Raw genomic sequence first — 20180 nt, forward strand, 5'->3', positions numbered from 1 at the left:
TCTTTAAAACAAAAAGGTCCTTTGTAGACTTCAGAGAAGACGAGGTCTCCCCATGAGAAAACGTGGGCGGGCACTACTGATTTCCTTTCATCCCTAACCTTGGCTTTCAAGTGAGGGTCTCTAGACACAGACGGTTTGTGTTGAGTACTCTAGCTGGATAGGAGGATTCATTAGGAGCAGCGGGTCTGGCCTCTGTTCCCTACAGTAGGAAGAACTGGAGGTAAAGAGAGGGTACGACTTCCTGTCGGGATTTGAGCTGCACCCTTCTTGTACAGTTGGTCTTAGAGTGAATTGACTTCTGGCTTTCCTGGCAAGGGGTGGTCCAGGGTCTTTGTTTCAGCTCTTTGGGAACACCTAGAACTCGGACAGGACTTTGGCTCCAGAAAGCCAGCCACCCGATGTTTGACCTCACGCGAGTTTAAAGGGAATTGTTACTCCCAATCCCAAGGATAGACAGTTGGAGGGACGAGTTCTTCATGTGGATCTTTGGAAGCCACTTCTCCTTGGTGTTCAGTTAGGGAAGAAGAATTCTGAGCCTCAGCTTCCTGGAGCGTTGGCCCTGCAGCTAAGCTGGTTCTTGGCCCAAGCCCTGAAGGCCCTTGGAATTCTCTGACACCTTCCCGAGTGGAAGAGCTGGCTGGCTGGCTCATTTGGGGGCGGGAGCACTTGCTCTCTGGAAGGAAGCTACCCAGAGGCCTCTGGATGGAAAGGCCTGGTGGGTTCTCAGGGCCTCCGGGGGAAAATGTTTCTGTCTGCGTTGCTGTTAAAGCCGGGAGGCCAGATTCCTCAGATGGGGCTCCCGTTTCCTCCCAAGGACAGATGTCTGCCATGGTGCCTTTTATTTTATTTCCTTCTGGATCTGTGACTTCCCACTGATACAGCTCTGCCACCCTGCTCCCCACACTCCTTGCTCCATGGGGACTGACTTTGGCTTGGTCAGTGTCCAGAGCATCTGGCTGGGGGAGGAGTCCCCCTGAATCCATGCCTGCCCAGGGGCAGACTGGCTCCTGCTCTCTGCTGCCTTTGGCTGCTGCTTTTGAAAAGTGTTCTTCAGCCCCGCCAGACCCTGCCTTTGGAAGGAACACCTCTCCTCGCCCTTGGAGTGCTCTGTCCACCTCCTGTTCGGGGCCCTCTTCCTCTGCGGCCGCTGTGCTCATCTCCCAAGGGCAGATTTCTGCTCTCTTGGCAGAGAGAGCCTCGACCGCTTCCCATGGACACACCTCTGCCCCGCTGGCCTCCACGCTGCCTGCTGCCTCAGAGGCTCGTGGGGCTGGGTGTGGGGACAGACCTCCTCTGTCTTGACTCTCCCAGGGACACACAGCCTCCTGCTTCCTGTCTGCCCTCTCGGGCTTTTCCTCAACTGCCCCAACTTGGGGCTCTGGTTTTTCTGGAGCTTTCCCCTCCTCTTGAGGGTCCCCTTTTCCGCTCCGTGTTGACACTCCTCCTTCAGGGATTCTTTCCGTCCCCTCCCAGGGACAGACCTCTGCTTTGATGCTGCTGTCAGGCTGACGGGCATTTGAGGCAGGAGCATCCCAGGGGCACACCTCAGCGCGCCTGCCCCCGACGCTGACCCGTCTCTGAGAGCCGGCTCTCGGTTGGTCAGGGCACTCACCTTCGGGGCTGGGGGGAAAGGCTGCCGGGGCCACGCCCTCCCACGGACAGATAGACTGGAGCTCCTCCTTTGCTTTCTCCCCGTCTTCAGTAGCGGCTTCTGCCTTTGAAGATGGAGCTTTTCCGTGGGCTGTGTGTTCTTGGAGGGGATCCGTGTTGGGGTCTTGGATCAGGTCTCCTTTCTCCGCTACCTCGTCATCGACTCCCAGGGAATGTTCCTCTGCCACTCTCCTGCTCACGCTGCTGGGTGAGTCTGAGACCTTAGGGGCCTGAGCAGACGGTCCCCTCAAGTCCTCCCAAGGACAAATAGCTTCCTGCTCTTGACTCAGTTCTGTCTCCCTTTTTGATTTGTCTTCTTGCAGGGAGGTGAGTCTCCCCCTTTCTGGAGTTTTCTCTCTCTGCTCTGCTGAATCACTCCCCACCTCTCGTTCCAGTCCCTTCCCAGCAGCTCCTCCATTCACTTCCCAGGGACAGATCTTGGCTCTTTCATCGGTAGATGCTTCCTCTACTTCCCAGGGACACACCTCAGCTGGCCTGCCCGCCACGTGATCCAGTTCCTGGAATCCAGCTTTTGATCGGTCAGTGTTCACAGTGTCTGAATGCTGGGAGGAGCTGCCTGGATCCACGCTCGCCCACGGACAGGTCACCTCCCGCTCCCCAGCTGGCCTCTCTGGCTTCTTTGGAGCTGTAACAGCTACCTCACTGGGTCCAGGACCTGCAGAATCCTTTCCTGTAATGTTTGGAAGTTTCCTAATGGCCTCACCTCCCAGAGCTTGTTCCTCCCCTGCTCCGGCACTCACCTCCCAGGGACAGATCTCTGCCCTCTCAGCAGACAGGGTGTCCTCCACGTCCCATGGACAGATTTCGGCAGCTTTGCTTCCCACACCGCCTGACACCTGGAAACCGGCTTTGGGTCTATCTGTGTCTTGAGGACCTGGTTGTGGGTGGAATCTGCCAGGGTCCACACTCTCCCAAGGACAGACGGCTTCCCGCTTTTGGAGCCGTCCCTCGGGCTTCCCCCAAGCTGTGACATCTTTGATTCCTGGTGTTTCAGGCATTTTCTCCTTGTCCTTTTGAGATTCTCCTCCTTTGGGGGCCTGTCCTGATGTCCAGTCCTCTGTTGCTTCACTTACCTCCCAGGGACAGATTTCTGCCTTTCCCTCTGGCTCGAGGTCTTCCCGTGGGCATCCCTGTGTGGCCCTGCTTCCTCCATTGCTGAGGAGCTGGCCGCCGGCTCTGGAGGAGGAATTGTCCAGACCTGGGCTGGAGTGCCCAGGGGCTGTGCTCTCCCTGGGACACAGCGACTCCTGCTGTGGACCAGATATCTGCACTGCTTTCCCAGTTTGTCCCCCTGTCTCCCCAAAGAGCCCGTTTCTGGAGGCTTGACCCTCTTCTTGGACAGAGTCTCCACCGGTCCCCTGATGTAGCATTTCCTTCCCCACTTCCTCATCACCCAGCTCCCAGGGACAAATCTCTGCTTTCCTGATAGCAGGAGCCTCTCCTGCCTCCCGTGGACACACCTCCGCAACGCTCCTCGGGCACTCGGCAGTTCCTGGCGCCTCCGTAGAGATTGCTACGGGGCCACGGAAATCAGTCCTCTCCCATGAACAGAGAGACTCCAAGTCTCTGCCCAGTTTCTCTTCTTTCCCGGAGGTTGCCTTCCTGGGACTTGTCTGCTCTTCCTGGGGCAGCTTCTTCACTCCCTCCTGGGGTGGTTTCTCATTCTCTCCTCCTTCACTTGCCTCCCAGGGACAGAGCTCTGCCTTGGCCACGTCAGGTGTACACGCTTCTGGGCCTGTGACTTTCTGCGGACACTTTTCCTCCTCTTTAGCCTCCAGACTGCCCCCTGCCTCAGACCTGCCCTTGGTTCTCTCAGGGTCCTGAGGGGACAGGTCCCTGGGATTGGCATTCTCCCAGGGACACACTGCCTCCTGCCCCCTGACCAGCCTCTCGGGCTTTTTCCGAGCCAGGGCAGCCACACCTTTAGGCTCGGATTCTTCTGGGGCTTCCCCCCTCTCTCCTCGGGAGTCATCTAGACCTTGTCTTAATGCTCCCTTCTCCGGGCCTCCACTCACCTCCCAAGGGCAGATTTCAGCCTTGTTGCTCTCAGGCAGACTTGTTTCTGACTCGGGGACTTCCCAGGGGCAAACCTCCGCCACCCTGCAGCGGGCACTGCCCAGGTGCTGGAGGCCGGCTCTGAGCAGCTCCTGCCTCCCTGCAGGGCCTTCTTTTGTTTGCTCAGCACTTTTGTCCCCAGCTGTGCCCTGCCTGACTTGCCTCAGTGTGGCAGGCCCTGTTCTACTTGCTCTCTCCACAGTCCCCTCCCCTTGGCCCTGAGCTGTCCTCCTGCCTCTGTCTTCTTGTTCCCTGCTGCCCTCCTGGTGACAGACGTGGAGCATTCTGCTGGTGTGTGCATTCTGCTGGTTCTGGAGGGACTCCTCATCTTCGCAGGGGGCGAGGGCGGCCTGCTTACTCACCACCTTGCGCCCGCCTGGCCTGGGGGACCTGGGGCATGCCCCCACCCCCTCTCCTGAAGCTCGGCCCTTGTCCTTCTCAGGACTCCCTTCCCCACTCCCCTTTTCCCTGTGTGTGCTCCGGGAACGGGTCAGAGCTTTGATCGCCAGTCCCAGGCTGCGCACCGAACCCTGCTGAACAGGGGTCTTGAGGCTGTGGGACTTAGAAAAGATCTTGGGCCTGTCCTCGTCCACATCATCAGCTTCCCCCTGGAGACGCCTGTCCTCCGTGTCCCTCCCATTCTCCCCAGCACCCTTTTTCTCCACTGCGACAGAGAGGGCCCGCCAGAGCCTTGCCCGAGCTGGGCCAGGGGAGTGGTTGCCTCGCTCTGGCCCTGAGGGGCCTTCTTGAGCCACGTTGTCTTTCTTGACTGGCAGCTCTGCATTCTCCCAAGGGCAGATGAAGGTGAGTAAGCTGGGGCTTTGGGTGAGTACTGGGACTGCCGCTAGGGCAGGGACTGGGGCCAGAACTGGGGCTGGACCTGGTATGAGAGCTGGAGCCAAGGTGGAAGTGGGAGACAGCATCCTTGGCTCTCCCAGGCAGGCCCCAGACAGGGCCGTGATGGGCGTGGAGACCTGGTGCCGGATGGGTGAGTGGGTCAGCCTTCGGGCAGCCTCTTTCTGAAGCTTCCCAGGGGCATAGGAGCTGTCCATGCTGCTGCTGCTCTTGGCAGGGGAAGGTGGGGCTGACAGAGGGGCCCCTCGAGCTCCCTCCAGCCTCCTGGCCGATGGCCTCCGAACTGGGCTCCGAACTGGACTCGCCAAGGCCGCCTCTGCCTTCTTTCTCGCCTCTCGTTCCTTTGCCTGCCGATAGCTCTCCTCCAGATAGGCCTGGCTGGCCACCAGCAGGGCCTTTTCCCCGGAGCCAGCCATGACGCTGAGCGACTTCTGCAGGGAGGCAGGCCGGGCTCTGGGCAGCCTCTCTCCCACTGTCAGGTTGTGGGCGCTGGCCGACCTGAAGCCCAGGGCAGGAGGCCCCTCTGCCAACTCGCGGCTCTCTGCCGGGGAGGCCCTCCTGGCCAGCTTCCTCCGCAGCAGCGAGTCGAGGAGAGGCGGGTCCTGCTCCCTGCAGTGGTTGTGGTCGTAGGTGCTGCGGGACTTGCGCAGGGCCCGTGGCCCCTCGGGTTCCTGGAGGCTGGAGCTGAGGAGCCTGCGGCGGGAGGAGCTGGGCAGGCTGCCGCGGCCTGGGGAGCCCGAGTCCCGGGAGTGCTGCCGGGCCAGGGCCTCGGGGAACTCGGCCAGGTACCTCATGAAGGAGCGGCCCAGGCCCTGGCGCGAGTTGCCCCGCTTCTTGGGCAGGTGGGGGTTGTTAGCAGCCATTTCCTTGGTCTTGTGGACCTCTAGCTGGGCGTAGAGCTTCTTCAACTCATCCTGGGGGAAGGGAGGACCGAGGAGAGCAGAGCTGACATTGGGACCAATGGGCTAATCTCTCCGTCCATTGGCTGCACTGTTATCCCCCTCAGCCCTTATTTAGACCATTTTCTCTGGGGGAATCGCTTCCCCCCAAGCTGTGTCCCTTCCTTGCTTTTAAACATCGCAGGCCCTAACCGGTTTGGCTCAGTGGATAGAGCATCGGCCCACAGACTGAAGGGTCCTGGGTTCGATTCCAGTCAAGGGCAGGTACCTCGGTTGCAGGCTTCATCCCAGTCCTGGTTGGGGTACATGCGGGAGGCAACCAATCGATGTGTCTCTCTCACATCAACGTTCCTCTCTCTCCGTCTCTCCCCCTCCTTTCCACTCTCTCTAAAAATCAATGGAAAAATATCCTCAGGTGAGGATAAACCAAAAATAAATAAATAAATAAATAATAAGCCTCTCAGCCCAGCCAGCATGGCTCAGTGGTTGAGCATCAACCTATGAACCAGGAGGTCACAGTTCAATTCCGGGTCAGGACAAATGCCTGGGTTTTGAGCTCAATCCCCAATAGGGGGCGTGCAGGAGGCAGCCAATCAATGGTTCTCTCTCATCATTGATGTTTCTATCTCTCTCTTCCTCTCTGAAATCAATAAAAATAAAAGAAACCTCTCAGAATTCACCGCTCCATTTCTGCAAGAGCAGTGCCAGCCTGGTTCGCAGCCGGACCCACTCAGCTCTGAGGACGCAGTGTGTGCTCACTTCCCGGGGCACTGTGGTCTGAGGGGGGCAGGAAACCTGAGTTTGAGGCTGCTGACTGATGTGCCTCGAGGGTGTTTTCTTGACCTCTCTGAGCCTCTGCTTCTATAAAATAACAATAACTGGCTTCCTAGTGTTCGCTTCCTTAGAAGGATTATGTCAGATTGAGGGACGAGTGAGTATGAAAAGTGCCATATTCAGGTGTAAGTGATACAGTGGGGCCTTGAAAGTCTCTGATACTTTGGATTTCTCCCCAGAGCCAGCCTAGGGAGAGTAGATTGGTTGCTGCTCCGCAAAGTGGAGGGCCAGGGGTGGCGTGGCTGTGGCCGTGGCTGTGGCCTCCACACTCTCTGGGTTCCCTGCAGGATTGGGGTCTCAGTTCAGCCTATACCCAGGGGGCAGGTGGCAGGGTAGGCAGAGCTCAGAGGGTGTAGAGGACACAGGGGGAATGAGAGCCAGAGGCAGTTGGGACAGGAAGGAATTGGGAGATGTAAACAAGTCAGGAGGAGAGGTGGGCCCCAGTGGAGGGGGAGGGATGGACAGAATGGCTTCCTGAGGGTTCCCCACACTAGGTTTTATAAGACAACTAGAGGCTCGGTGCACAAAATTCATGCACGGGGGTGGAGGGTGTCCCTCAGCCCGGCCTGTGCCCTCTCGCAATCTGGGACCCCTCAGATAGGGTCCCTAGGCCTGGCCAGCGATCAGGGCCCATTAGGGCTTTCCTTCCCCCGGCTGCCAGCAGCTGGCCCTGCCCCTGCCACTGCCTCTGCTTGTCATCTGTGCGGCGCTGGCCCCCCCTCTATGGGCGACAGGCGTGGGGTGTGATCACTTGGCTGGCCTGGGCCTCCCTCTGCGGGACATTCATGGGGTGATGGCGGGGCCCCTCCACCAATCACATCGCACCCGCCTTGGCTGGCCTGGCACCAGTGTGTATCACAGCGTGGTCGTCCAGACAGTCGTTTGGTCGATTTGCATATTACACTTCTATTGTTATTGACGGGCTTAGACCGCCAGGTCTCATTTCCTACCCACTGAGCCCCTCATTAGGGTTCCCAGGGCTGTAATGATATCCCTAAGCAGCAAAGTGAGAGTACGGATGTGCTCCTGTGAGACTCGGGAAGAACTTCCTTCTCTAAGAGCCAGGTTCCGGGAAAGGGACCCTTGGTAGCCACTCGCTGCCTGCCGGGCCCCAACTGGCTAGAGCCACCACAGCCCCAGTGTGCTGGAGACTGAGTCTGCCCCTTGTGATGCCCCTGCTGCTGGGGAGTGGGGGACGTGGGATGAGAGCTCCACTCAGGGCTCTGCCTCTGACTTTAAAGAGAGTCAGGGGCAGTAGCTCAGGGCGGTGGTAGAGAAGGGAGGGAGGCAAGTCTTGGAGGGAAAGCTAGGAGCAGGGCAGCAGCGCTCCCTGCTGGGTCCCTGGAAGCTAGCACCCAAGGGAGGCGGAGAGGGCAGAGGGCGGAGGGCGGAGGGGGGTGGGGCGGGGGGGGGGGGGAGAGGGGCGGAGAGGGCGGGAGGCGGCACCTACCCGAATGTCTCCAGGGTCCAGGCTGCGCTCGCTCCAAGCGGAGACGGTGCTGCTGTTGAAGTAGGAGCCTGAGCGCTGCAGGTCCAGCTCGTCCTCAAACTCCTCCTCCACCATCTCCGCTCGGGGAGGAGCCCCCGGCCTCCAGAACTGCCAGGGAAATGGGCGGGAGTGGGGAAAAGACTGGCCTCTGTTCACGACTCCCCCGCCCACCTGCCCCGTGGAATAAGTCTTCATGAATCTTCACCCCCTCTCTGACTCGGAATTCCGGGGACCGAAGACTTTTGCTTCCTCTCATCCTCCCTGATCCCCAGCTTAGAGACCAGGGGGTCTCAGCCTCCTGCCCCTGCAACTCCTGGCCATGTCTTCAGCTCCCCACCCCTCTCTCTGTAACTGCTCCCGAGGTGGTCTTCAGAGCCCTCCCACCTTAAAGCTTTGTTACAAAGACACCCCCCCCCCACCCCTGTCCTACTTCTTACTTCCCTTGCCCAGGGGTTGGAGGTAGCTTCCTCCCCCCAAGTGGGCTCCTTCCTTAGGATCAGAGCCCGCACACCCACAGGGTGTCTGTCCTTTTCCCCGGGACCTGGGGATGGCGCTGCTGCTGCAGATCCACAGTGCCCTTGACGCGGAGGTGGGGGTGGGGGTGGGGGGGACGCTGCCTTACATCCCGGAGGGGGAAGAGCTCACCTTCGGGATGAAGAGCAGAGCCAGGGTGGCGGTGACAGTGCTGTGGGTGTGGAAGAAGAAGAGGAGGAGCGTCCAGTCCGGGTGCAGGGAGGGAGCCAGCACAAACCTGAGAGTGGATGGGAGGGAGATTCTGACTGTGGGTGGGGTGGCCTCTTCCCCTCCCCACTCTCCCTTGCCCCAGCTCCAGCCTGATCTCCATGGAGCTGTGGGTGGGTGAGGCGGGCACTCTTCCCTCTCGCCCTCTCTGGGATGGAGGTCCTGCCTCAAGGAGCCCTCCCATGGGCCAGCCCGCCTTCTCTGGCTGCCTCTGGTACAGGCTTGGCCCCACAGCCCTATTATGGATCACCTTGTGGGCGGATTCTGCCTCCACCACAGGGCCAGGTCCTCATGGACACAGGGCAGGCGTGCTACTGGGACAGCTGAGATGGGAGGTGGGAGGTGGGAGAGTCAGGGAGAACTGAGCAAGCCTGGGAGGGCACTTCCTCTTCCTGGGTGTTGGGTGAGACATGGGGTATGAGAAGGGTATCTACGGGGTAGGGAGAGAGCTACAGGCAGGGGGGGGGGGGGGGGCTTCCTCACCTTGCTGAGGCATAGCGGTGCTGTAGGGATGGCCATGGGAAGGGGGTGCCTCATCTAGGAGGAGCAAGGAGTAGAGTTGGGGGCAGGGGGGGGTCGTGAGTAGGTGGCCTGTCCTCACCTGGCTGCATGGAAGGCGGCAGAGAGCAGCAGCTCGTTGTGCAGGGCGATGCCCATGTAGCGCGGCTCGTGGAAGGCGGAGGGCACCGCCCGCGCGGCGTAGCAGAGGAAGCTGCCCCAGCAGAGGAGCAGCATCTCGGCTGTGGGGAGCCGTGAGGGACAGAGCCGGCGCCCCCTCAGCAGCCAGCCTACCCCTTTCTCTGCAGGGCTTGCTGGGAGGGACCGGGGCAAGGGCTCCGGGTACAGGGCAGGAGGAGCTGGACCAGAGGACCGTGGAAAGGCAGGGCCGGGCCCAGAGTGAGACTCACCAACGACCATGGTGTAGTCCCAGCGGTCGTGATGGCAGAGGTAGAAGTGGCGGCCCGCGGGCGTGTGGCCTCGGGTCACCAGGCGGGTGTGCGGCCCGCCTCGCTCCAGGACCCTCACTGTCCACACCGCCAGGAAGCCCAGCACGAGCAGCAGGAGCAGCCCCAGACGCCGGAGCTGCTGCCCGCTGCTTGGATGGGGGCCCCGCTGGGCCGTTCGAGACAGAAACAGCTGGAGCACTCTGCAGGGGTACAGAGGGAGGGGGGGGGAGAGGGGAGGGCCTAGGAGCGGGGCCAGGGCTCTGTCCTCTGACCATTGCTTCCCTCCCCTCCACATGTACCTGTTCCCCATCCCTTCCATGGTTCGCTGCCTCCTGGACCCCAGAAAAGTGACGTGGAGGGGAGGACAGTAGTGATGGGGGCAGGCCTTGGGGACAGGGCGTGGAGCTGGTACGGATCTGACCGTGAGGAACTCCATTCCACCGGTGAGCTGGGCTGGCGGAAGTGAGCAGCGCGAGAGCAGGCCTGCTCCAGCCCCTACCTGGAAAGCTTGAGTATAACGGTGCCGTAGACAAGGGCAAAACCCAGCAGCCGGACCCAGCGGAGAGCGATGCAGCGGAACACACTGGGCTTGAAGTACAGGATGAAGACCTGTTTCGGGGGGGGGGGGGGGGGGCGGGGGGCAAAAATGGCTGCTTTCCACTGCACTCCTACTATGTGCCAGGCCTCCTAACACCCTTGTAACAGAGCCTCATCACCTCCATTCTGCACAGGAGCAGCTTAAGAACCAGAGAGGTGCCCTGGCTGGTGTGGCTCGGTTGGGCCTTGTCCCATGCACAAAAAGTTTGCTGATTCGATGCCACATGCCCGGGTTGTGGGTTCAATCCCCTGTAGGGGGAGTGCAGGAGGCAGCTGAGCTGTTACCCTCTCCCATCGATGGTTCTCTCTCTCTCCCTTTCCCTTCCTCTCTCTCTAAGAAATCAATAATAAAAAAAATCTTTTATTTCTAAAAAAGAATCAGAGAGGTTAGGTGACTTGTCCTAAGTCACACAGTGGGTCATAGAGTTCTTTTAAGCTTGGACTGTTTGCTTCCTAGAGCTCACTAGGCCAGCCTGCCATTTGTTGATCTGAGTAGGGGGATTTGGAGGTCTCTTCCCGGCGCCCCCCCCCCCCAGCCGACAGGGCAGAGAAGAAGCATTCGGGGTTTGGAGGGTTCCACGTTGGGACTGTGGGGACCCTGGGGGGTGGAGGTCAGCCGCTGGCCACGAACTCACAGGGAAGTAAAGCAGCAGGGATCCAAAAAGGATGGTTTCCAGCAGGACAACTCCCGATGCCCGGATCCTCTGTGAACCCAGGAGCAAGAGAGGCGGGTAAGCAGGGTGGGAGGACAGCCTGGGTGACGGTGCGGGAGGGTCGCAGACCTGTTTTAGGGGTCACTCAGTGGTCCTGGGCTAAGACTTTACCCCATAACAGTAGCTCCGCCCTCCATCCTCAGCCGCACTCCTATTCCCACCACAGGCTCTTAGCTCCCCTGGCACGAAGCCTGGCTAAGGCCCTGGTTTCAGCCCCCACCAGCCTAGCCCCAGTCTCCTCCCCACCCCAGCCTGGGCCTTGCTGCAGACCTGGGCTCAGATCAGAGGCTGCTGCAGCTGGAAGGTACCTCAGGCACCCCCTCCAAGCTTTGGTTCAGACCGCTCCCTGGTCTAGAGGTCGCCATCCCTGCCCGGTAACCATCTGGTTGAACTTCAGATGGCACGTTCTCCAGAACGTCTTTCCCAGGTCAGCTCAGGCAGGACAACGGGGCCCTGTCCTGGGCTGCCACAGAGGCCAGCACTTAGCTCTGTGCTCAGCCCTGTCTCGCTGCGCTGTCATTTATTTGCATGTCTGTGTCCTCCATTCACCTGGGAGCTCCCTAAGGGTCCAGATCACGGCCCCTAGTAGCTCCACACTATTTTGAATCAAGTCAAGTGCCTTCATTTTACAGGTGAAGGAGCAGGTCTAAGTGGGGAGGTCACTTACCTAATGTCACATACGGTGTTAGATTAAGAATCCAGACCAGAAACCCATTTCTCCCAGATTCTAGTAGCCTCTGGTCTTGTTGACGCTAGGGGCCCAAGGTGGGTAGGACGTGTGTGTAGAAGAGAGACGTGGAGCCTTGCTTACCTTGCTCTGGCGGCAGCGGTAGGAGACCAGCATGCTCAGGAAGACAGTCAACATGCAGCAGGCCTGGCAGGCCAACACCGCTGCCCGCAAAGCCCGGGCCTCCTCTGCCAGGCATGGCGTGGCATCCATGCAGCCGGAGCAGCCCTCAGCACAAGGCTGGCACTGAAGCAGCCTTCCGGAGCTGCCTTGCGGGGACCCAAATTGCCCGGTAGGCTGGGTGGCATTCTCCTCTAACCCTATAAAGAACAAGATGGGCGCAGAGAGAGCGGCACGGCTGGCGCATGCTGACATCCTAGCCTTCTCTCCCAATGGTCACCACAGCCCTCTTCCTGCCCTCCTGTGGTGGCTCTGGGGTAGGGTCAGCAGGGGAGGAATGAGGAAGGACTCCACAATTACATACCCCTGGAGAGGCTTGCCCCGTAGAAGCCAGGTTGGCAGCGGCAGAGGTAGCGGCCAAGGACAAAGCCCTGACTCTCCAGAGGGATGCACTGTGGGAATGACAAAAACAAACAAACAAACAAACAAAAAACACAATAGATATTTGTATGGGGCTTTCCCTCCTGGTAAGAGATGGAGGATCCATCTACCTTCCTATCCATTGCACCTGGGTCCACACTAGGGCATCTCACCAGAAGCCCTCCTTAGTCCCAGGGAAGCCTTCTGTGGGGACCCTACTGTACCCCACACCCACTGCCACTCTTCTCCAAGAGACACCCAAGCAAAGAGGATGGGGCTAGACCACCCTTTTATTCAGACCAGCAGTGACAGGAGCCTCCCAGGTCCCATTTCCCAGTGCCCAGCTGGGTGAGTGAGGTGCTGCGGGAGGTGGAAGTAGGAAGAACTCTGAGCCCAACCACACCCGTGTGCCGGCATCCTGCTTCAAAGGGCGCCTTCAGCCCCCTCTTGGGCATACCAGTGGATTGAAAAGGCTCCCACAGAGGAGTGGCTTCCTCCGTCAGGGGCCATCTGGCCTTGGCACAGGCCTGCTTTCCCCAGCCCTAATGCCAGGCTAATGCCAGGCTGGTGGGATGCCAAGGCCAGCTCTTTATTCCACCTCCGCCCATTAATATTTACCCAGCAGGGGACAGAGCAGACCTCAGAGCTAGGTGAGGAAGATGAGCCCATGGATGAAACCAGATCTGCTGTAGGGGAAGGCTAGAAACAGCATCAGGCAAGGGAAAGGGTGAACGCTCAGAGACACTTTTTTTAAATTTTATTTTAATATTTTGTGTATATTTTTATTGATTGAAGGGAGAGGGGTATAAAATAGAAACATCAATGATGAGAGAGATTCATTGATCAGCTGCCTCCTGCAACCCCACTCCTCCCCCCGTCCCCTACTGGGGATTGAGCCCGCAACCAGGGCATGTGCTCTGACCTGGAATAGAACCGTGACTTCCTGGTTTATGCGTGAATGCTCAACCACTGGCCAGCAGACCCTTGGAGAGTCTATATCCAGCTCAGCTTCACCAAGAAAGGTGAGAGGGTGCTGCTTCTGAAGCCGTGGCCCAGCTTCCCCTCTTGCCTGAACCACCGGATCACGTTCTGCTCTTGCCACCGTCTGCACAATCAGACTAAAGCCCACCCAGAGATGTGACTGTGGCTAGGATTTAAAATGCACCCAACAGCCGAAACCGGTTTGGCTCAGTGGTTAGAGTCGGCCTGCGGATTCAAGGGTCCCGGGTTCGATTCCAGTCGAGGGCACGTGCCTTGGTTGTGGGCGCATCCCCAGTTGGGGGTGCAGGAGGCAGCTGATCAATGTTTCTGGCTCTCTATCTCTCTCTCCTTTCCTCTCTGTAAAAAATCAATAAAATATATTTTAAAAAATAAAATAAAATGCACCGGACAGTAGGGTCCCTTCTCTGTCCCTGGACTTACAGCTTCAAACACATGTGCCTGGAAGAGCAGCAGATGCCCCAACTGGCCCCGGGGCTGCAGGGCTCGCCTTGGCTTCAGTCTAGCTCAGGAACAAGCATGCAGTCAGTGCGACTGTGGAGCAGATTAGCGCACTGGCCTCCCAGTTCCCCAGTACTGGGCTTGCAGGATGACCAGCCATTGCTTTCCATTACCCAGATTCTTCTGCATCCATGGCTTTGATTCTGCTGGCATCTGGCCTGGGTCCCATCACCTATACCATCCCAGAGCTCTTCAAGCTCCTGCTTTGGTTAGATTCCTCCCACACCTCAACCAGCAATTCCCCTTATTTCAACAAACACCAACTGAGCATCCCTTGTGGGTCAGAAGGAGCCTGGAGCCCTGGTGACATGACATGACAATGTGGTCCAGGAGAAGGGGAGGGGATGACTAATAGAGGCTCAGAAGATGGTCCTGGAGAGGGACCCTGGAGCCCCCAGGACCAGAAGGGACAGCAGCCAGGGAGGCTCACTGACATTTCAAAGAAATGAGGGTGGCTGTCTTGGGTAAAGGGTGGGGGTAGGCTGTACATGTCCCCACTTTTTAAAAGCCTGGGAACCCGTTTTTAGCTCATCACTAGGAGCTCCCCTGAAGCCCTGAAAGGCTGGTGTGCCTTTGTCAGCTGCTCCTGGGAGCTGGGTGGTGGCAGTGGTGAGAAAGGGAGGAGTCAGGACCCTATGCCCCCCTCCCCCCTTATCCTTACCTGGGTGCTGTTGAGATCACACAGGTGCGTGTTAGAGTACCATCCTGGGCCGCTGGCACACTGGTTGATGTCCACCTTCTGAAGATCTATGTCCATCTGCACCTGCCCCCTAGGGCAGCGAACTGGCAGTTAGAGGCGTAGTGGAGGCTGCCAAGGTAGACATGTGTCCTTGGGCCCCAAACTATGGGCAATGCAAGCTCTGCAAACTAGCACAGCGGTTGCAGTGTGTAGAGCGAGGGCACACGTGCCTCCCATTCCTCCAACGCTAGTAACCCTCACTGTCTCTGTGGGCAGCAATCCCTCTCCCCCAGGTCGTCTCCCATCCCCATCCCTCAGCTTTTCAACATCCTAGCATGTCCTGGTTTCTATCAATTGGTAGAGGGAGGGGGCATGTCAAGACATTTGGGAGCTGGGACTTTGATGATCTGTTTGAAGGGGATTTTCACACGTTCCCACTGCATGTACACACACACACACACACAGACACTCTCTCACTCTCTCACACACACACACACATACACATTTGGAACTCAAGTATTAACCACCCCTTACTCTGCCCAAACCAGGTCTGAATTCATTATAGCAAAGGAGATACGGAACGGAGAAGGCCTGAGTTAGAGCTGACGGGCCCAAGGGCTCCCAACCCCTGCTCTGGTTGAGTGGGGAGAGAGCTGGCGGGGAGACCTGCTGGGGACAGTGAAGGGGGACACGTCGCTGGAAAAACAAAGCTGATTGTTGAGTGTCTTGAAGGACTGTGCCCATTGGCTGCCTCCTTCCCACCAGGACTCCCAATCACCTCTTTATCCTGGTTGAGGGGGGTCAGTTAGTTGAGGGGTATCACAGACTCCTGGGCCAGGACAGTCAGGAGAGTGGAACTTATTTGACATAAGAATATAGCCACTGGGAGTGAACTGAGGACCTGGCCAACTGCTGAGCAGAAGGGGCAATGGTTTCAAGTACCTCCCCTCCCCCAGCCAAGAACTTTCTTCCTCTGGGGAAACCCTCCTTGTACAGCTCTGGATTGCTAGAAGGCAGCGGGTTCAGCTCCTGAAGTGCCCACCTGGCTCCTCCAACGTGCCTGGTGCATGGATTATCATTTCCATCCACACCAAGCCCTCTCACGCTTCTTATGCTCAGACCTGGGGGCCGAGACCTACACCTGGCCGAGACCCACACCTCTTACATCTGTGCACACTCAAATGTGTATCCCTATGTGTAAATACATTGATTCATACACAGTACACAGTATGTGTACACTCACACCTGTATGTGTTAACACAGCTACACATACAGAGTCAACTGCAAATACACACTGCTGAATGCAAGTGTACACATCTGTGTCCCCCAGACACACATGTGCATGCTAAATGGCCCATGCACGGCTGGGTGGACTTGGGCCCCATCCCCACAAACCCACAAATGCATCGAATCCTGAGCAAACCCACTTACCTGATCTCGGGGCTGAGGTCTGGCTTGAGTCCATAGAAGGCGGCCGAAAGAGTGAGGAGCCAGCCTGGGCGAAGCCGGCCCTCCTGGCATTCCAGGAAGGGAGGAGACAGCCTCACATGCTGCAGGTCCCCCAGAAATCCATCTCCCCGGGGCCACTTGGGGCTTCCGAGGCTCCCTAGGTCATTGGTTAGCACCCGCTTCTGCAGGGCAGGGGTGTCCAGGGCCCCGGTTAAGCTCTCTTCCAGCACCCGATTCCCAGACAAGTCCTGAAGGATGGTCTCCTCTCCCATGCGGGTGGCCTGCAGGGCCAGCGGCAGGTGGCTGGCTCCTGGTGGAGGGTTAAAGGTCAGCAAAGCCCGGTATGCCCTTGGGTCCCCCTCGGCCACGCTGCGGACCAGTGCCTGGTACCACTCCACGTCCTCCTCCACACTGGACTCGCGGATGTCGTTGGCTTGCAGCAGCATGTTGAGGAAGTTGGCGGCCTGGGTCAGGGTGCCCGCTGCCCTCCCTAAGACAGGGGGAAGCCCTGGACTGGCTTCTGCCCCTTGGGCTTCATAGCGCTCGCTGCAATTCGCCCCCAACAGCTGTTGAGCATCTCCAGAGTAGAGAAAAGCCAGGGCTGCTTCAGCCCCCTCCGGGGCCACCCACTTGGGTACATATCCTGGCCTGACTTGGGAGGACGGCGGGGGCAGAGAGCGGAGGGGCCGCAGACCCCCCAGAGCCCAGCCACAGAGGAGACAGCAGCCCAGCAGCCCCCACACAGGAGCGAGCATGACCACTTGCCTGGTGCCCATCCTTGGGGCAGCGCTCCGGGAGCCTGGGGGACCTGGTGGCTCAGGAGAGCCCAGGGAGAGAGTGGCTGCAGCCTGGGACTGGAGGCCCTCCCGCCTCCTTTCCTCGCTTTCTCTTTCCTCTCCCCCTCTTTCTCTCCACCTGTGCTGTCTCGCCTGTTTCTTCTTTCCAGTGTCATCAGCTGGCTTCTGGACTTAGGCACGAGGGCTCTGCCACCTCCTCTCCGTGTGGCCCCCATCGCAAACCCTCTAATCCTGGCTCACCGCTCTTCCCTCCCCCTCTTATCCAGTGTTTGGGCTCCCCCCCCCCCCCGTCCCTCCCCTGTCACTCTCCACCCTACATCTGTTCCAGAGAGAGATAGATGGGAGGGGAGAGGGGAGAGGAAGGGACCAGTCATTCTCTCTCTCCCTCCCTCTTCCTGCCTCCCTCTGCCCTTTGCTCCATTATCAGAGATGGGAAAATCCAGGATGGGATGTCATAGCAACCGCAGATGAGCCCGTGCTCCCCTCTTTCCCCGCCCCCCCCATTCCGCCTCCTGGCAGCAATTGCGATGGGCATGATCAAGGGGCAAGCTGCATCTCCTGGCAATCTGCTTTGGCTGCCTGTACCCCCCGCCCCCCCCCCCCCCCCCCCCCCCCGGACAGCATGCTGCTGAACTGGAATTTGAGATTGGGGATGGCGAGGGTGGGAAGCTGAGATTCATATAACTATGATTGTACAGACTGTGGCAGTTTATAAAGTGTTTTTCATATGCATTACCTCAATTAATCTTCCCCACAACTACGTAAGGTGAATATTCTTTTTTATAAAATATATTTTTTATTGAGTCAGAGAGGAAGGGAGATGGAGAGAGAGAGAAACATCAATAATGAGAATCATTGATCAGTTGCCTCCTGCATGCCTCACACTGGGGATCGAGCCAGCAACCCAGGCATGCACCCTGATGGGGAATCAAACCGTGACCTCCTGGTTCATAGGTTGAGGCCCAAACATTGAGCCCCGCCAGCTGGGCACCATTCCATGTTCTCGGTATTACCAGTTACCCTTATTTAAGTCTAAAACACACTGGGTGAAGACATAATAGTGAGCTGTTTTTCCCCTCAAGAAGCTTTTCATAGTAATAACAACTAACATTTGTAGAGTGTTTTAGCATTTACATGTAAGTCATTTAATCCCCACAACAGCCCAGCAGCGGGAGATTATTATCGACCTGCTCTTACAATGAAACACAGGTTCAAAGATGTTTAATTATTTGCTCTTGGTCATACATTCAGGAAATGGCATGATTAGGATTCAAACGAGATAGCAGGCTCCAGTGGGACAGGGACCGGGCCTCTCTCCCTCATCACTGTACCCTGCAGCCTGGCCCATTGCTGAGCGACTGAAGTGAACCTGGTTTACATGATCTGAATTGTTCTTCACAAACTTTAAAAACTAGGGTCCTGCCACTGTGGGAGCCACTTTTATAGCGGTCAGTGAAAGAGGTATGTGTAGACACAAAAATCTGCTCAATGAATATACACCCACCCAACTCATATACAGATACACTTCCTTTGCTTGGATCCACAGGCCTGGACATTCACGGAAATGGAGAAAGGCAGCATTCCTTGCCCTCCTTTAGAAAGAGGCTGTGTGCATTCCCCGTGCCTCTGTGTACTCGGGACAGGTGGAAATACTCCAGGTGGCAGGCAATCTCCCTCTCAGGCCCAAAACGCAGAGGACAGCAGAGGGCGCTGCAGAGCTACGGACCTTGCGTTCTCTGGTAATCCGGTCTGGGGCCAGAGCTTTCCAGAAACAGCCAGGGATCTTAGGTGGTCTTGGTAGGCCTCAGGTGTTCTGTGATCCTATAGCAATTTCTCTTCTTTTCTCCAGAAACCTCAGCGACACCTGAGAGGTAGCTGAGGGAGAGGAGTTAGAGAATAAAATATTTGGCATCAGACAGGGCTGATTTGGAATACCACTGCAACTTTTGAATTGTGTGATCTTAGGTGAATCACTGAGTTTCAGTTTCTTCATGGGCAAGGAAGGATGTTAATTCTGTTGGGCTGAATGAGACGAATTTGTATCAAGAGCCATAAGGTGTGAGGTTGAACAAACATTCAATACTTATTATCAAGGGCTTACTCTGTGCCCAGAAGGAGTCCTTGGCACTGAGAGTCCACAATGGGCAAATGTGGCCCTGACCTTCATGGAACTGACAGCTTAGTAATGAAGAAAGACTTCAATCCAACAACTCCACAGATGACAAATGATATCTGTGCCATTAAGTGCAACAAAGAGTGGTCCTGGACCTCAGGACCTAAGGAGGAAGTGCCCAGGCAGGGAGATTTCCCTGAGGTAGTGAGAAGTTCAATCTGAAGAATGAGTAGACATTTACCAAGCAAAAAGAGAGGGAAAAGCCTTTCAAGGAAAGGGAATCGCTTATGCAATGGCCACATGTGTGCAAGCCTGACACAGGGCGAGTGGAACTACAGGGGAGAGAGAACAAGGGGAAGCTTGGTGGGTGGAGGCTGGAGAAGGGCAGGGTCAGATCACACAGGACCCCAAAGGCCTCCTTAAGGAGTTTCTTCTTTAGCTTGAAAACAATGGGAAATCATGAAGCATTACAATTACTGGCTATTGGACAAATTTCCTTTTTTTAAAAATATATTTTTACTGATTTCAGAGAGGAGGGGAGAGGGACAGAGATAGAAACATCAATGATGAGAATCATTGATTGGCTGCCTCCTGCACGCCCCCTACTGGGGTTTGAGCCTGCAACCCAGGCATGTGCCCTTGACCAGAATCGAACCTAGGACCCTTCAGTCCACAGGCCAACGCTCTGTCCACTGAGCCAAACCGGCTAGGGCACAAATTTCCATTTTAAAAAGGTCTTTCAGGCTGCAGGACTCATGGCAGACCCTCCACCCTCTTCCCCTCGGTGCACCCTGGGGTACCAAAGTTGCTAAATTCCGCTGGCTGCTTCTTCCTCATGATCCTTGCATCCCTAAAACACTTCGCACAGGACGATTGCAATGGTTTCCTAACTGGTCTCCCTGCCAACAGTCTGACCTCCTCTACACATCAAGCTTTTGTTTGATCTTCACAACATGCCTGCCAGTAAGTCAAGCAGCAATCCTTATTTCTGTTTTTTCAGACGAGAAAACTGTGGTGCGATGGAGCTGGCTCATACAGGTTTGTGAGAGCCAATTATAAACATTTCAGGAATTCTGCAAGCCAGTTGTTAAACATAGCCAGTGTTAAAATTAAATTATATAAATTTATAATGGAATAAATATTAAAAACAAAGGTAATGAATTCTCAAAACTCATCACTTCCTAATAATTTTACTATTCTGAGTTATCTATGCTCTTGGGTTTATTTATGTTGTTGTATTTGCATGATGAAACTACTACATAATGGCATGCTACTGCTCATCTCTTTCTAACTCTGTGTTCAGATTGAAATCAACCATGACAGGAGTCTTTACACCATGGAAATTGGCAAACCATACAAATGTAGTGTTTTGTTGATTATCTAGACTTAAGGAAGTGATGGAGAAAATGTTAATAGTTCAGATTTAAATTTAATGTGTTATGTCTGTGGCCATTACATTGTGAATAGAACAAAATTTGTGGACATATTCAGTATTTGATAACAGTTTTCTGATTCAGCAAAGAAGTCACTCCCATAATTGACAGTGAAGACTGTCTTTTTTTTTTTTTTTTTTT

The 20180-nt window shown here is 56.5% G+C and overlaps 1 protein-coding gene across 1 annotated transcript; it reads right to left on the reverse strand.

Annotated features, from left to right (window-relative positions):
• Window positions 1-431: 431 nt before the first annotated feature.
• GPR179 (G protein-coupled receptor 179) lies at window positions 432-16472 on the reverse strand. The gene is made up of 11 exons (XM_008153776.3): window positions 15679-16472; window positions 14230-14338; window positions 12013-12100; window positions 11613-11848; window positions 10724-10792; window positions 9991-10100; window positions 9453-9691; window positions 9146-9284; window positions 8449-8554; window positions 7765-7911; window positions 432-5495 (listed from the first exon to the last, which is right to left on the reverse strand). The coding sequence occupies exons 1-11, from the start codon at window positions 16470-16472 to the stop codon at window positions 432-434; spliced, it is 7101 nt and encodes a 2366-aa protein (XP_008151998.2).
• Between the last annotated feature and the right edge of the window lie 3708 nt (window positions 16473-20180).

The sequence above is a fragment of the Eptesicus fuscus genome, chromosome 20, assembly GCF_027574615.1.
Source record: "Eptesicus fuscus isolate TK198812 chromosome 20, DD_ASM_mEF_20220401, whole genome shotgun sequence".
Classification (NCBI taxonomy): domain Eukaryota; kingdom Metazoa; phylum Chordata; class Mammalia; order Chiroptera; family Vespertilionidae; genus Eptesicus; species Eptesicus fuscus.